The sequence below is a fragment of the Trachurus japonicus genome, chromosome 19, assembly GCF_045865225.1.
Source record: "Trachurus japonicus isolate A0001 chromosome 19, Traja_1.0".
NCBI classification, from domain to species: Eukaryota; Metazoa; Chordata; class Actinopteri; order Carangiformes; family Carangidae; genus Trachurus; species Trachurus japonicus.
This window is the reverse complement of record NC_140925.1, coordinates 15,518,731-15,535,206: the sequence shown is the minus strand read 5'-3', so window position 1 is coordinate 15,535,206 and position 16,476 is coordinate 15,518,731. Positions and strand designations below refer to the sequence as shown.

Below are 16,476 nucleotides of genomic sequence, written 5' to 3'. Positions count from 1 at the left end.
GAGAGCGTATAAATAAATGAAAAACACTGGGAGAAACTTTTAGCTGCCAAACCTCCTTGAGAGGCGTGGCGGTGCTGAGAGAGATCAATAACAGATAATAATAGACAACAACAACAGTAGGTGTCATTTGCATTGGTTAACATGAAGATGGAGTGAGTGATGTTGTCTGAGCTCTGCTTTACATTTCAGAGAAAGCTCTCATCAACATGCTACTGCCTCTGCTCTTATATGACATTATGCATTACTAACAGTAAAAGGCACTAGAGGTTATAAGTAATTGTTGACAGTTTATTGAGACGCTGAGGTTTCAAGATGGAATCAAATCTGCATGGGACAGAAATACACTTCAGTGACTTTCTTGGTTGAATTTAAAGACCCCATGCTTTACACATTTCTAGTGTTTGATGTCCAGTATTGACATACATACAAGATACAAGAGGTTTTTAGTCTTGAAATCCTCAACAATCTCAAGTTCTGGTGACAACAGATTGGCGTTCTGAGCCTCTCTTCTGATTGGCTGACTATTTTCTAGGGAACAAATAAGAATGTAACAGATTTGAGATAGAAGAACCAAATCCTGTAGGATTAGATGGTCGGTCTAGGTGGGCAGGGCTTGGCAACTGCTTTGTTGTGACATCACTAAGTTACAGAAGTCCTAACTGGTGGTTTTAAAGCTTCTGAATCCAGGCTGTGTGCATTTCTGTGTGGACTGAGGCTTTTATGCTTTTACAGTATTAATATAGAACCTAGAACTGCTTTATAATCAAAGAACACAGGAACATCTACTTTTATAAAGCATGGGACCTTTATAGGTCCCATATTATGCAGTGTTTTTATGCTGGGGAGAGGGTGTGGTTTTCGCTACAGATAGGCTACATGTGCCAATGTTGACATTGGGAATAGGGATGGGGTCGGGCATTGATTTCCGAATAATCAAATAGATTCTCAGTCAAAAAAAAAAGTTTTTGAGACTCTCATCTTGTCTAAAAAAAAATGTAAATGTTCCCTTTTTACTGTGTCAGAAGAAGGAGAAACATGGAGAGACTCCTACTGCCATTAGAAAGTTCTGTGTGAAACTGTCAAATAAAAAAAAGGGAAACTGAGGAGCAGCACAAACTGTGCACTGTATGGACTGATGAGAAGCTACCAGAGAATATTGACGTGGTTTTACACTAGGAGAGGAGACTTCCTCGTTCGGATACTCTCATTCTGTGATGAGGACTGCTGCACTGATGAGAAGCGGTACCGATTCTCGTTACGGTCCGCAATTTCATTTTTAAATGACGGACGGCTGTTTTTCAGTCGGTGATTTAAAACGATCATCTGGCAGCCGCGATACCGCTCCTTCCCAATTCGCCCGTTTGGAGACACGATCTCAAAAAAGTGTAGCAATCAATTAAGGGAGTGATCAGACTTTTTTTTACCTCCAGGCGTCATAGAAAGGCTACAAAACCAGTATAAAGTAGATTTTGCATAATATGGACCCTTTAATTCTCACAGTTGGCTTTGGTAAAAAAATTGAAATCTGCAGATCACATATTGAAGACACAAGAACATAATTTCACAAGAATATATTCACATTGTATGACCCTGCAGCAGCAACACACAGGTAAAATACAGAACAAGAATAGTGGAAGGAAAAGCAGCGAATAGTCCTCCTGGCCAGGAGTTGAACCGGGGAGTCACTGCTGTATACCAGAGTGGTATGCACCAAAAAAAAAGAGGAATGGGTATGTGACAGTAGCAGCAAGAGTGATAGATGGATGAATTTGACAGGGGAGACCAGGTCAGCCATCTTAGCCCAGCTCTTGATTCCCTAACACGAGGCAGCAGACAGACACACGTCTAAGCCCACCACAGGGCCGTGTCCTGAGGACCCTGCATTTCACCCTGCTAATGCCCGACTGCTCGGCCCCGTTCAGCCCAAACCACATCATTAAGTTTTCTGATGATACCACGGTGGTGGGTCCTGTCAGCAGCGGAGATGAAATGGCAAACAGGACGGAGGTGGAGCAGCTGCTGGCGAGGTGCGGGAACCACAATCCAGTCCACGGCCTCAATGAATCCACCGAGACGTTAATTGACTTCTGGAGGGTCCGCTCGCAACGTCACCCTCCGCTGACCGTTGATGGCAGGAGGTCAGCGGCACAAACTTCCTGGGGGGTGTTCCAGGCTGAAGACCTGACCTCATCAATCAACACCGCAGCCATTGTTCAGAAGGCGCAGCAGCAGCAGCAGCAGCAGCAGCAGCAGCAGCAGCACCAGCAGCAGCAGCAGCAGCAGCAGCAGCAGCAGCAGCAGCAGCAGCAGCAGCAGCAGCTCCACCCACTCAGGAGGCTGAAGAAAGCAAGTCTGCCTCTGTTTGGCCCTTTAGGAGCCTTCGACAGTATTGTGACCCACTGCATCACCTCCTGGTTCAGTATCTGCAAAGTGACCAGACGGCACCAACCGGACAGGATGGTGAAGATCATTTTCTCCTCTCACCTCCATGCTCCCGTTTGACAAGAATCACAACCTGAATGAGCAGGAGGATAAACAGCTTCTTGTCCACAGCGAACACACCCACTCACCCTCTAACACACAAGCACTGCAGCGCCGAACTGTTATACATACCCTTTAACGCCAGAGACTTTATATTTCTAGTGCTGATTTGGTATTAATACTGAATACTGTTCAGCTTTGGACTGAGACAAGAAACACAAAAATGACAAACACAGGAATATTAGACTGTTGTGGATTCACCATGTATCAGTCATTGGTTGATTTTTGTAATGATAAATGTTCTGTAGGAATCTTTCAAGTTTTGAAAAGGATACCTGAATTTACTCTTTTCTTTTCCTTCTTTTCTTTTCCTTCTTTTCTTTTCCTTCTTTTCTTTCTTTTCTTTTCTTTCCTTTCCTTTCCTTTCCTTTCCTTTCCTTTCCTTTCCTTTCCTTTCCTTTCCTTTCCTTTCCTTTCCCTTCCTTTCCTTCTTTTGTCTGATTCTGTACCTCCCCCCCTTTCTCTCACTTGAACTTATTGATGAATATTGATTACTGATCACTATTACTCATGCAGGACAGTTTTAGGCTTCTAATCATTGGATCTTGAGCTAAGTCACTTGTTTTCTTTTCACACAGTGTAATTTCAAATGTAATGTGATTTTCAAGATTAAAATTAGTAGTGTATTGTTATTATTAGTGTAGATACTTTATTAGTTCAGTGTTAACTTTAATGAGAGAACATTTTAATAAGCTGGGCCAGGTATATATTTTTTTCCTATTAAAACCTCATTAAAAGTCAGTTTAAAATGTAATGTAGCACTCAATACATTTTGTAGATTATTAAATAAAACCATTATACATAATACACACATGAGCACACACCCAGGAGATCCAAAACACTGACTGGTGTAATGTATGGAGAGAAAATCACAGTTAATATGTTTAGATAATGAAACATTACAGCGAGGGTGTGTGTGTGTGTGTGTGTGTGTGTGTGTGTGTGAGAGAGAGAGAGAGAGAGAGAGAGAGAGAGAGAAATGTGAAGCAGAATTATTCATTTTTGAAACCAATTCTAACTCAGTTCTTCAACCTCACTCTGTGTCAGTCCCTATTAGATTCTCAGAGATTTGAATAAATTCCCATGCACCCCTGCTGCTTTTTGTGTATTGTTTATATCTGATTGGATACCTCCTTCAGCTCTAAGGTTTCATCTGTATCGACTTTTAAGGATGACACTTTCAAAGTGAATCAAAAGTTACAGTCAATTTTGGAATGAAAATAATAAACCCCTTATCCACTGAATCCCTGGATCTGATTGTTCCCGTGGTGATCCTCAGCGTCTCCAGGTAAAACTGACTGAACCCTAAAAGTAAATGTCAGGACTCACTTTAAAATCTCAGACTGACAAACTTCCTCTACTCCATCTTCTATAATTATTCCGTTTATTTAATGATATATATTATATCATTATTTCATCTCTCAATCCAACATCTGTCCCGACATGAGGTCATTAGCTCATTATGAGTAATGACATAATTTATTATAAGGAAATTCAGAATTGAAAATTGTATGTGTTACAGTATGTGTGCCAATTTCTTACAGAGACTGTTTGACAGTCAAGACTTGGTTTTAGGGTTGACGTTAAGTGTGAGCAGCAACTAGATGGAGACGGAGTGTGTTATGAATGAACCACACACACACACACACACACACACACACCCTTCTGTCCCCTCAGTGGAGGAGGGGGTGTATAAAACCAACTTCCCTCCACCAGCTTCAGATTAAACTAAATCAATAAGTCAGTGTTGTAGTACATCAAACAAAAGATATATCGCCAAAGTATAAATAAACTGCTGCTCGCCTCCTCCCTCTGAGGCCCCACGGAGGAAGAAAAGAAAGGGAGGAAGCAGTGGAGGGGAAGACAGTGGGAGAGTGTGTGTGTGTGGGGGGGGGTTGTGTATTTTGCTGTATCTCATTATTCAGCCATTAGCTCTGTTCTTTCTAGGGAAATGCTACGCTTAAAGAAAATATCCTCCCTACAGCTGAGCTATAAATTAAATTAAGCCATTGCATCAGCTCTGTGATTTTTGCAAAGGCGTTAAACACATGCTGTAATTGTTCCCGTCCTTAATTGTTTCTTAAATAAAATGAAATTATTTTGGGGGGCTGAGTATTCCACCTTGCAATTATGCTTTCTTTTCATCCAAACCATTAGAGACTAAGATGTATGTGCAGTGAAAGCAAACACAGAAAATCTTTTTTTTTTCTTTTTCCTTCCTTTATTTTTGGTTGGATTGAACAACGCTGAACAGCAGCTGGTTGTAATTCTCTCTCATAATAGCAGGATCATGCAAATCCTGGAGTAACACACAGCTAAATTGATTTACAGGAGGAATAATGTATTGAGGATAAAATCGCTGTTGTGCTTTTGTTTTTTTACAAGAGGTGTGTGTGTGTATAGCTTTGAGGAGAACAGATTTGTGATGTATAGCAGCACATTGTGTGTAACTGTTACTGTTATGACTTGGCTCTTAGTGAGTTCTCTGCCCTGCACCTCTCTAGAAAGGGTTAATGGATCAGCTGCTCTCATATTGTTTTGTGTATCTGTATGTGTGTGTGTGTGTGTGTGTGTGTGTGAGTGTGCACATATTCTCTCGCTCCCTCTGCTACTGTCTCTCTCTCTCATGCTTGCCTATTTGATGTTGGAATATCCCAGAGACTTCCCTCCCCCTCCCTCTCTCTCTCCCTCCTCCTCTCCCCTCCAATCTCTCCCTCCCAGCCCTCCCAGCCCCCCTTCTCCCCTTCTCCAATCGCACCTTCTCTTTTCCTCAAGGACCTCCCAGGCCTCTCTTTGCACCGCCCCCCTCCCTCTGCCTCCCTCCTCTCACACTCCTTTCTTTCACCCTCCTCCATCCGTCTGCCTCTCCCTCCAATCGTGTGCCTTGGCTTCTCCACCTCCTTCTCAAAGTAAACAGAGAGGAGACGAACAGAAGCAGAAGCATCACTTTGCCTCTCTGCACACATTAGATCCCCCGCACACACACTCCTCTTTACACACACACACACACACAAAACGATCCGTCCGATCGCTTCAGCTGCTCAAGAGTGTGTGTTGGCAGCCACGGCAGTGTGTGTGTGTGTAGTGCGTGTGTGGTGTGTGTGTCTGCGTGGGCAATCCCTCGCTCGTATCCACTGAAGTAGTAACTCTCTGGCTGCTCGTCGCTGCCGCTGCTGCTGCTGCTCACAGGAGTGAAGAGGCAAGAAGGGAGGGGACAAGAAGTAAAGAGAGAGAGAAAAGAGAGAGAGAGAGAGTGGTCCAGAGAGGGTGAGAGGTGAGAAGATAGACAGAGCGGAGCATCGGTGAATAGAGGTGTAACTGAGTCTCTATGAGTAAGGTGTCCCGTCTCCACATGCTGTGCTCCATGGCGAACTCCGGCTGTGTGCTACTGTCCGGGTCCGGGATGTTACCCCACTCTTTGCAATGCCCCCCTTCCTTCCTCTATCTGCCCCAGGTAAGAAAGCTCCCGTCACTCTTCCTCTCTTCTGCGTCGTTTCCGCTGTACTTTTCTTTTTATTTGCATGGGGTGTTGTCTGTTTTATTCCTCTTTCCTCAACTCTACCCTTTCATCAAAGTGTCCCGCAGCCCGGCTCACTTCCAAAACATTCCTCCTCTTCCTTTTTTTTTTCTTTCTCTTATTCATTCTAACGCACAGATTCCTAAATTCCCTCTGAAAACTTCTTCATCTCCATCATCACACTTCTTTACGTAACTTGCCGCTGGTAAACTTCACTACATTTGAATCATGTCTACTCATCTCTACACACTCGCATACTCTGAGTGGCGTTGAACTGATGAACACATGGAGCGCCCCCCCTGTGGGAGTGGGAGTGTGTGAGTGTGTGTGTGTGTGTTAGTGTGTGTTGAATGGGCAGCAGGACAGGGACAGATGTCGGCTCAGGACTGAATTAGACAATAGAACCAAATGACTGCTGGCTCACTTCTTGGAGTGGCTGCATGCCTATCACTCAGATGGCCGTGTGTGTGTGTGTGTGTGTGTGTGTTAATTGCGCCTGGTTTCTTCAGTCATCACTGCGTGCGCCTCGCTCTGTTTGTTTACTGTAAAAGTGCTCAATGGACACGGCGTCGCCGCTCAAGTGCCGTGTTACACACCAACACATTTAACCATGCCTGTATGAGTATGCGTGTGTGTGTGTGGTTTTTTTGCGTGTGGTTGGTTTTTACTGCTGGCAGCATGTGCAGTGGCAGGCGGTCACCCCCTCTACTTACCCCCCACCCCCCCCACCTCCCCTCCCTCTCTCCAGACAGTTTGTTATTGTGGTCATATAAAACATGATAAGACTGGAGAGAGCTGCCATATAAAATGTGAGTGGGCTGCAGTGAGCTAACCTGCCACGTCCAGACTCCAAATAGCCGCCACACATCACCTTTACAGGGCAGCCCAGACCACCTGCCTGATGGCAACACACACACAAACACACACACGCATACACACACATGCATACGCACTCGCACTCACACAGACAGAGCATGCACCAGCTGGGATTCATGAGCACACACACACTCAGTTCCATGCGGTGACACAAACACCACAGGTCCTGAGGGAAGCAGTCTGTTAGTCACTCGTATTGTGTGTGTGTGTGTGTGTGTGTGTCTGTGTGTGTGTGCTTTTGTTACTTATGACACAAGGTTGTACTATTTAGCTTTTCATGATTAGAATAAAAATAAAATGATGTTAAATAGTTCAGCAGGGAGGAGCGCGTTGGACTTTAAGGTTTAAAATGTCTCTACTGCAGAGTTTTGTGTGGCGTTCAGGTGGAACAGTGGACTTAAACCAGCACAGGCAGGACTGAGTCTTCCTAATGAAACACTGAACGGTTGTCGCCTTGCTTTTTTTTTTCCACAACTTGAGTAATACGAGTAAGATCTAATGTTTCCGATCAGTTTTTGTGTGTCTCTCCTCCTGTGTTGCTTCAGGACAGTCTGGACTTTCTGTTGCAGAGGCAGGTGGACTCCACAGCTTCTGTTATGCAGAGCTTTCATTTATTCATCACTTACAGTGAAAGGCAGAAATGAGGGGCAGGAGTGAATCGTTTCATAGTGAATAGGCTTAGAGGCAGTTCTCCACTGTGATAAAAGAATTCCTAACGATTAGGAAAAACCTATTTTTTTAAGATTTTAACATGTTATTATTTTAGATCTTTTTTAAGATAAAAATTGACTTGTTCTTTTAGAATCACAGTCTCTTTGTGTGTGATATAATATATTTGAAGACTTTTATTTTCTAAAAATTTTAGGCCATTTCTCCTTTTTTTTTTTTACAGTGTAATTTGAAGCAGACAGAGGCATGACAAAGCAACATTATATTCTGCTGTATACACCATACACTTCTTGATGTGGTTTAATTGCCTAAATTTTAATTTCCGTGTTGAAATGTGATGATACAATCACAGTGGAGTGTTTGAGGAAACGATGGGAGGGATGGTGATGCTAAAAAAACCTCGAGAGAGAAAATCCGTCCTCCAGAATTTGTGTGGCGGTGTCGGGCCCGGAGCGGCCCGCAGCAGCTGAACCTGACTTCTGACTAAGTGCTGTGTGTATTGCTTTTGACTCTGACACTGTGTTTAAACCCTCGATAGGATCCCACTATTCATCTGCCTGCTCTTCCTCTCTCCATCCATTTGATCAGACAACATGGACCACAGCCGAACACCCCCCTCCTCTCTAATACATTCATCTCTCCCATCCCTCTGTATTGGATTTCAATCCCCTCTCTCTCTCTCCATCCTTGCCTTTGTCTCTCTCCTCCCTTCGCTTTCCTTTTTTTCCCCTTTTTTTTGCGTTGCCTTGGAATAAAAAGTCCTCTTAAGTCAATACCAAGTGCTAAATCTGCTTGTGCAAGCTTCTCTGCTCTCCCCAGGGAGGGAGGGGTTGGAGGGGGGAATCTTTACCAAGGCGCACCTAATAGTTAAACACTTCCTGTCGACTGGTTGGAATACATTGAGGAATGTGAGGAGATAACCCCCCCCACCCCCACCCCCCCACCCCTCGCCTCACTCTTTGCTCCTGTTCTCTTGTGTCCCACTTGTCTCTGTTCTCCGCATCTTCTGCAGCAACACACTGTGTCTGTGCAGCAACACACCATTCGTGTTTGTGTCTCATGTGGATATTTGTGCGTCTTCTCTGGTGCAGCTTTGTTAGGTTAACCGTTTTCCAGCCCACAGTCTTCTAACTGCTGTAATGTTTTCTTATTATCTCTTCATTATTACAGAGGCACAAATTCACATTAACACTAACTGTTTTTTTAAATCCCAGAAGAAGATTTGTTATCTCTTATGTAATCAGGTAAAAACTCCCAAAACCTACAGAGATGCTGTTTCAGCACCATGGACAGCACTTAGAGATAGAGAGCGAATAAAACAAGGAGGAGAAAAAGAAAGATGGAAAAGAGATTAGTTCTTTTTCACAGATATGGAGGAGAGTGGAAGTGCAGCTATGAGGACTCAAGTGTTTTGTACTGATTAACTAAGGAATTTATCTTATTATTATTATTTAGATTAATATCCAATTTCAAGTATATGTTTGCGTGGAGAGAAAATCACAGTGTCACTGTGTTTAAGTAATGAAACATTATAGCAAGACCCTGTGAATGTGTGTGTGTGTGTGTGTGAAGAGAGAGAGCGTATCAAAAAGGATGGAGGGAAATTTAGCATATAAAGGAAGTCTATAGATGTAAATGCTATCTCTGATACAGCTATCCCAAAATGTATCAATTAAAGATGAGTGAGTTCAAATGTAAAGATAAAAAGAGAAGGAGAAGAGAAGCAGGTGAAGGTGCTGATGCAGCAGCTTCAGTATCAGCAGCTGCTCATCTGGATGGTAGAAAATCAGGATTTCTGCTGAAGCATCAGCAACACTCTGCTTGAGGTTGTTTGTATTATTTTCATCTGCTTTTAACTTTGCTGCCGTTGGAGCTCCTCTGTGTGTTCTCTGTCTCGTGTTATGGCTGCTGTTGATGTGAAAGGCTGAAGTGATGTGGTTGTTACCGAGGGAGGAAACTCTGATCTTTCCATCTGAGCCGCCGACTTCAAAAGGGCTCAGTGCCTAATATTATCAACACTGTGTGCTGCAGCAGTTTTAACTCTTTTATCAGCTTTTAGGCGAGGGCACGCACCTGTGAACACACACACACACACACACACACAGTTTGTTGTTGCTCCATATATGTGTTTTGTAATGTGAAACAGAGGCTTCTCTGCTGATCCTCTTCAAGACAGAAATGAAGCTAATGAGTTCAGCAGTTCAGCCGCGAGATACAACAGATGAAGAAACGCAGCAACAGAGAGGTTTAAAAAAAAAAAAGCGAAATGAAGACATAAGAGAAAACATGAGACTGTTCTGGAAAATAAGTATCAACAGACAAAAGAGGAAGGATGTGATGGACAGATGATGTTGCACAGTATTAAAATTGTGATAGTGAGATATAGGCTAAATGTTTTAATATTTAGTGTATTTAACTGAATACTCATAGTCTATGTCAGGAATATACATTCAGCACTGTATGAAAATTCCACACTTAAAACACATTGAAAAGCAGAGGTGGGTAGAGTAGCCAAACATTGTACTCAAGTAAGAGTATAGTTACTTTAGAATAATGTTACTCAAGTAAAAGTAAAAAGTAGCCATTCAAATATTTACTTGAGTTAGAGTAGAAAGTACTTGGTGAAAAAGCTACTCAAGTACTGAGTAACTGCTGAGTAACCTCTGATTTGTTCGTTTAATGATCAGCGCGTAAATGTAGGCCTAATCAAATACACAGAAATATAATAGCACTGAAAAAATTCAGATATTGCCAAAGAACAACATTTAACAACTAGGAAAATAGCCTAAATGACTTTTTTTTTTTTTTTTTACAAAGTAACATAAATTAAAGACAAATTCAGCCACAATAACTTACATAGGTCTATGGACTGTCTGAGACTAATGCCAGAACCAGGTATTTAAACCCAGAGTGGTTGGTCCTATGATTGGTTTCTAGTGAAACCAAAGTCACATGACCACACCCCCGAGGCTCGAGTCACATGACCCCCGAAACTGGAGGGGTGGTCATGTGACTAGGAGTCACATGTCTCCAGGTGTAAACTTCATGGGGAGGAAGAAAAATAAGCTGACCTGGATGACTGAGAACCTTCACCAAAGACGGTTTATATTGAATATCTTTGCCTTCACGGACATTATCCACAACATACCAGGGCTGACGTCATCCTAATCATTTACTAGCCGCAGTTTCTCAAATTTGAGGCGGAGTGGCCGTCCTGTTTACCGCGGAGATTTTGTGTGCAGTCATGTGACTCCCTGGCTCTGTCTGATTGGTTACACGGAGGCAAATGTCGCGAGTGGTTACACCTGATTGGTGAAACGCAGTCATGTGACAGAAGCTCGGCAGTATCTCATTAAAACAAAACAATTTTCACATTAGATCTATAAGAAAAAGTAGCGAGTAGCAACCGGAATGTAGCTCAATGTAACGGAGTAAAAGTACCGCTTCTTCTGAAGAAATATACTCAAGTAAAAGTAACAAGTAGGCTGCATTGAAACTACTCTTAGAAGTACAATTTATCCAAAAAGTTACTCAAGTAAATGTAACGGAGTAAATGTAGCGCGTTACTACCCACCTCTGTTGAAAAGCTGCTGCATGTAGCGTGCATCATCATAGTGAATTTGAGGATCTGTATACCTGGAGAATCTGTATATGCATGTGCATCCATCTGCATGTCTACCCTGCTGTCATGTTGTCTGTCATTTATCTCACTGCACCGCTGTGACCACTTAATATGAAGCAGTCTCCACCTTCCACCCTCACTGCTGAGGTTCAAGCAGCTCAAATGAGGAGTCATAATCTCCTGCTTTTTTCCCCCAAGAGGAACAAAAAAAAAAGTAGCACAAAGGGCAACAAAGTCCATCTCAGGGGGAGGTTGTGTTTGGCGGATGGATATGATACAGGAGAGCCATGTTTGATTCCCGTGTAAGAGTAAAGCTGATTGTTGTGAATGTTGTTGGTTTTATTATCCATGACGTTGTTACTGTTGGAGCACTGACAACAAAGATTGTGCAGTGTTGGGGAACTATTTAATTCAACTCAGATCACCATGTTTCCCTAAACCTAGCCAAGCCATACTCGTTATAACAGTAACCATGGTGATGAAGGTAGGTATGTTGCACCTGTGTGGTTACAGTATTACTGTACCACATTCTACTGGAAATCTAATGTGAGAGATTTATTAAGTTCAGTTTAAACCATCTGTGTTGACGGGCAACAGTTTGCTGATATGTCATGCTGTGGTCATTCTTTCTTTGTCTGACTGTCTATCCATCTCCACCTCTTCATCCTCTCCCTCGCTCCGACACATCTTTCTTAAGCCTTGATAAGCCCGTCTGCTCCGAGGCCAAGTTCACACCGAGCGTGTTTTACATCTCTCAAAGTTAGAGCTGAATTGTTAATGTCATTCTTTCACCTGTTTTACACACACACACACAGCACTTTCTCTCAAACACACACGCCTCTCCTTCAGACGGTGTGTTCTGCCTCTCATTAGCTTTTCTTACCCGTGTCCCAATTTATAAAACAAGAACAATGTAATTGGACGGAGCAGAGGCCTTTGTTTCTCCTCTCTCCTCATCCCGCCTTCTCTGCTCCACTCTTTTCTCTCTCGCTCGCTCGCTTTCATGCTTTATTTCCCTGTCCCTTTTGTCTTTCCGTCCTTTCTCTCTCTTTTCCTCCTGTCTTTATTCCCACATTGTTGATGATGAGGAAATATATATTTGACCTTGAAGTCGCTCCCTTATAAACAGCAGACAACTAATGATACGGCAGTTAGGATTAGAGGACTCAGTCTGCAATGAATTCTAATTTGCTGCGAGTCAGACAGTGCTGAAAGTTTCCTTGTGCTCCATTTACCTTTCTATTCACTTTGATTTATTGGTGTCATTGTTAAAATAGAAAAAAAAACAAAAAAAAATGACAACACTGCAAAAGCTGTAAACAAGTCGTCGGCACCAATAATCAACCATAAAACCAAACACAGACGACTTCTTGAAATAATTATGTGGAACAAAAAAAACATAACAGAGAAAAACACTCTCTTTTCTCTCTCCCTCTGCACGTGTGTGCGTGTGTATGTGTGTGTGTATCTCTAAGAGTTACAGTGACAGCCTCAGTGTAATGATAGGCTGCTGCGGAGATATTTGTGTCTCATAAATCCTCTATCGTTCAGCTGTTATTTACGTCGGTTCGGTCAGGTGGGAGGGCGTCCAAAGGGAAGAGAAAAACATCGTCATGACAATACCCGGGCCACGAGCCCCCTCCAACCCCCACATTCACTACCCCAGCTCCATTTGCTCTCACTCACTCGGCCTCCCGCCCTGTAAATATATATATATATATATATATATATATACAGTGTATATATACCACCATCACTCCCTCCCCATACTGGCCTTCACACGGAAGCGGTGTTATGTGTGATTCCCGTCACTTTTGAAGAAAATACAAGACGGCATTAAAATGGATGAAATCTCCACTCGCCCACTGGGGGAGTGTGTTCCATTGCAGGTGTAGTAGCCAGCATTTTCTGTGTCAGTGTAAAGCAACGCCAGTTTTACTGCAGAGGCACAGTCAAAGTGATACACTCATACATATACAGTATACACATACACATACACATATATGTATGAAATTTCAATTTGGTTTTGAACATTTTGATTTCTACATACATTGTCACATGTCAAATTTGACTCACAATTATTGATCACATTAATAATAATATATCAACTTTCCAGAAAATTAAATTTAAAGTACTCAAATTTAAATAATTGAATATAGATCACTTATATAACATGTTTGGTTGGAGAGTGAAGTAATGCAAATACATAATTTGGCACAATCTGAATTATGCAACGATAGGTGGTCCTCAGCCCCTCCCCCACTGATTTACCTGTTCCTACTCGTTCTTTCTTAAAGGGATAGTTCAACATTTTGGCAAATTGGCCCATTGCCATAATCCATATAGTTTTAGGAATAGTTTTGTTACCTTTAATTGTCTGTGCAAGCTATTTTTAGAATCAGTATTGTAGTTAACACGTTTGTTATATAATATCATGTAATATATCAAATAATTCAAACAATCACTTAACTGCTCTTTCATTCTGTGCATTCTTTTAAAACTATGTATGTGTTTATTCCCTCACTGGTCTAACCTGTCTCTAGCTGTTGTGAACACATCTGTAACTCTCATTGGCTTTATTCTCATTGGTGAGTCGCTGGAGAATAGAAAGAAGCTTTGTTGGCTTAAGTGAAGGTTTTAAATTTTGTATGTGAGCAATTAAAAGAGAGCTGCGGCAACAGAGAGGAACAAATGAGAGATGAATTTTTAAAAAAGTCTAAATGCTGTGAAGTGGACAGAGAGGAGAGGCGGGGCCCAGGGAGGGAGGATGAAGGATGAAGGAGGAGGTCACAGTCTGACACGCCCAGGATTTCAGGTATCGTGTTAGCTAAAGGTCTCTGAGCAGCTGGATGGCTGTACAGTTAAAGGTTATCCAGACACAGCAGCTTGTTAGTGCAGCAGTGATATGACAGCATACAGTGGAGGGAGAGGTCACGGGGTCACAGGTCGCAACCCTGATGTGTCTGGAAACGACCTGGCTGTCATTTGTTTAAGGTTACACACTTACAGTGGGAGTCCTGGGTTTTTTTAACAGTGCTGATGTGAGGTGGTGGGTAATTACCCCCATGTTTATACCCGGATACACACTGTGGACTGACAGGATGGACAAGGGGCTGGCAGACCATTTATGTATGTGTGTGTGTTTGTGTGTGCATGTATCTCATTCCCAAGTGGTCACATAGGTCTTATGGTGTGAAGCTCAACATAAGTGTCTCTGCTGGTTTCAGACAGTTGTCATTTTCCTGTCCAGTGCCCACGCTGTTTAAGTATCAAGTGTATTTTTGTGTCTTGAGGCAGCAGAAAGCAGCAGCGTGACTGACCAACAAAACCTGCTCTGACATCTGTGGTGCAGTGTTACTTTAAAGGAGCACCCTTGTGTAACGATACAGTTTTCTGCACTGTGTGTGTGTGCAGTGTCATTAAAGATCACTGTGTTTACCTGCATTAAATCACCACAAAACAACATTAAGCTATAGCATAAACACACATCTCTGCAAACATCACACGGGTTAGTTATTACTGGATGTCAGGGCCGTAGGGAGAAAGGTTCCAATTCTTGGGGCCCACAACTCAGTAGGAGCCACAAACCCCCCTGTTGCCTAATGTTTCTATGATTTAAATAATAGTTCTGCAAATAATCTTGTCTAATCTTCATACTAATGCTGCATCAGCATCAAAGCAAAGCCAGAAAACATGCTATATTTTTGAAATATGTTTTATTTTCCAAGAAATAACCCCCTGCCTTATTTTAAAAATAGTTTGGTCCATGCTGGAGCAACAGTAGCTGCCCGCAAACTAATAATGATAATTGGTCATTGGCACTGTCAAGAACATAGCAACAGAAAAATAAACCAAAAAAAAAAGATAATACATACCGGAAGATGGGATTCTTTCAGGGGGCCCAGAATTCCTAGCAACAGCCCTGCTGGATGTAACTCTATGGAGACACCCACAGTCTTTGCACCCACCACCCTCTGCTTTGCATTCATTATTCAAATTTCAGCTGATAATGAAAATTATTAAACTGCATGTATTTCACCCTCAGTTTAATATTTTGCACTCAGGCCCGTTTGGTGGAACCCTGCTGCTGCTGTAGAAGCTCTGATCACATACTTTGACTTCCAGCACGAGCAGAGAGGGTTCAAGTAATCAAGTGTTATAACAAGGTGATTCTGCAGGGAATGGGAGATGGTGCTCTGAGTGCTTTATTGAATATTACACCTGCAACACTCTGATGATTAATTAAGAGATTAAGTAGAACACCTTTTGAACTGTGCATCTGCTGCAAAACCAAACCCCAACCACACACACACATACACAAACCACAACCATAGTCAGTGAGTCTATGTGTATGTCCTGCAATGAAATTCTTAATTAGTTTTAGTTTTATTTCAGCTTTTTAGGTGTCTTGATTGGTTGTTAGTTTAGTGTCAGAGGTTTCACTCAGCTCCCACACACACATTTGCATGCGTGATAGATATTTACGCATGTAAAGCCTAATCAAGCGTGCCTCTGTTCCTCCTTGTCCTCTCCTCTTAATTAGCGTTAATTGTGTCCATTAACAAAAGAACAAGGTGCAAATTGAATCATGAGAGGGAGACAAATATTGATGTTAATTGACAGAGCTGTTTTTAGGGGGTGTTGTCGTCCCAAATGCCCCCAGTAGGTTCTTATTAACCCTCATTTGCATAGATTATTCAATGATAATTAGGAATTAAGATGACGCTAACTCGGCTTCATTGCCAACCGCTGTTGTGTGTGGCAAAACGGTGAAAGTTTGTTAGCTACCGCACACGCTCACAAAGTGAGAACACCAGGGAGCGAGGGTGTGAAGGAGCTGGAAACTGCATATGTCTGTGTGTTCATGTGTGTGAAATCTGATAAGCCCACTGGTCGTTGCCAGGCAGGGTTTTGAGGAGGCAAATGAGCAAGTCAGCACTTTAGCCTCATGAAAAGGACATCAAATCCCTGACTCTGGCAACCCCGCACAGGCCACCTCTCTGATCTGGCAACCCAATGAGGGCTCACCTATTGATCTAAGTGCTCAGGCATATTTAAAAGATCACACAGTGGAAGAGTTAGGTTTTTGAAAACACATGCTAATGTAATTTTCCACCTGATGATGGAGCTACGTGAACGATCAGGGGATCAAAGTTATTACACTACAAGGGACCATGAATTTCAGCAATCATCCAATAATGGTTGAGATATTTAAAAAAAAAAAAAAAGGTTGATGAAAACTTCACTAACA

At 42.4% G+C, this 16,476-nt stretch overlaps 1 protein-coding gene across 9 annotated transcripts in view; it reads left to right on the top strand.

The window, feature by feature from the left end:
- The window catches only part of rbfox3a (RNA binding fox-1 homolog 3a), a 531,011-nt gene that overhangs the window by 392,418 nt on the left and 122,117 nt on the right, over nucleotides 1–16,476 (top strand). For 2 of the 9 annotated variants that reach the window (XM_085761390.1, XM_085761387.1), the window contains exon 1: nucleotides 5,453–5,995. The exons of the other annotated variants lie outside the window; for them this stretch is intronic. In XM_085761390.1, the coding sequence (XP_085617516.1) occupies nucleotides 5,870–5,995 (126 nt within the window). In that variant the 5' untranslated portion in view covers nucleotides 5,453–5,869. Of the gene's footprint in view, nucleotides 1–5,452; nucleotides 5,996–16,476 lie in introns of those variants that run through there. 9 annotated transcript variants of the gene reach the window in all.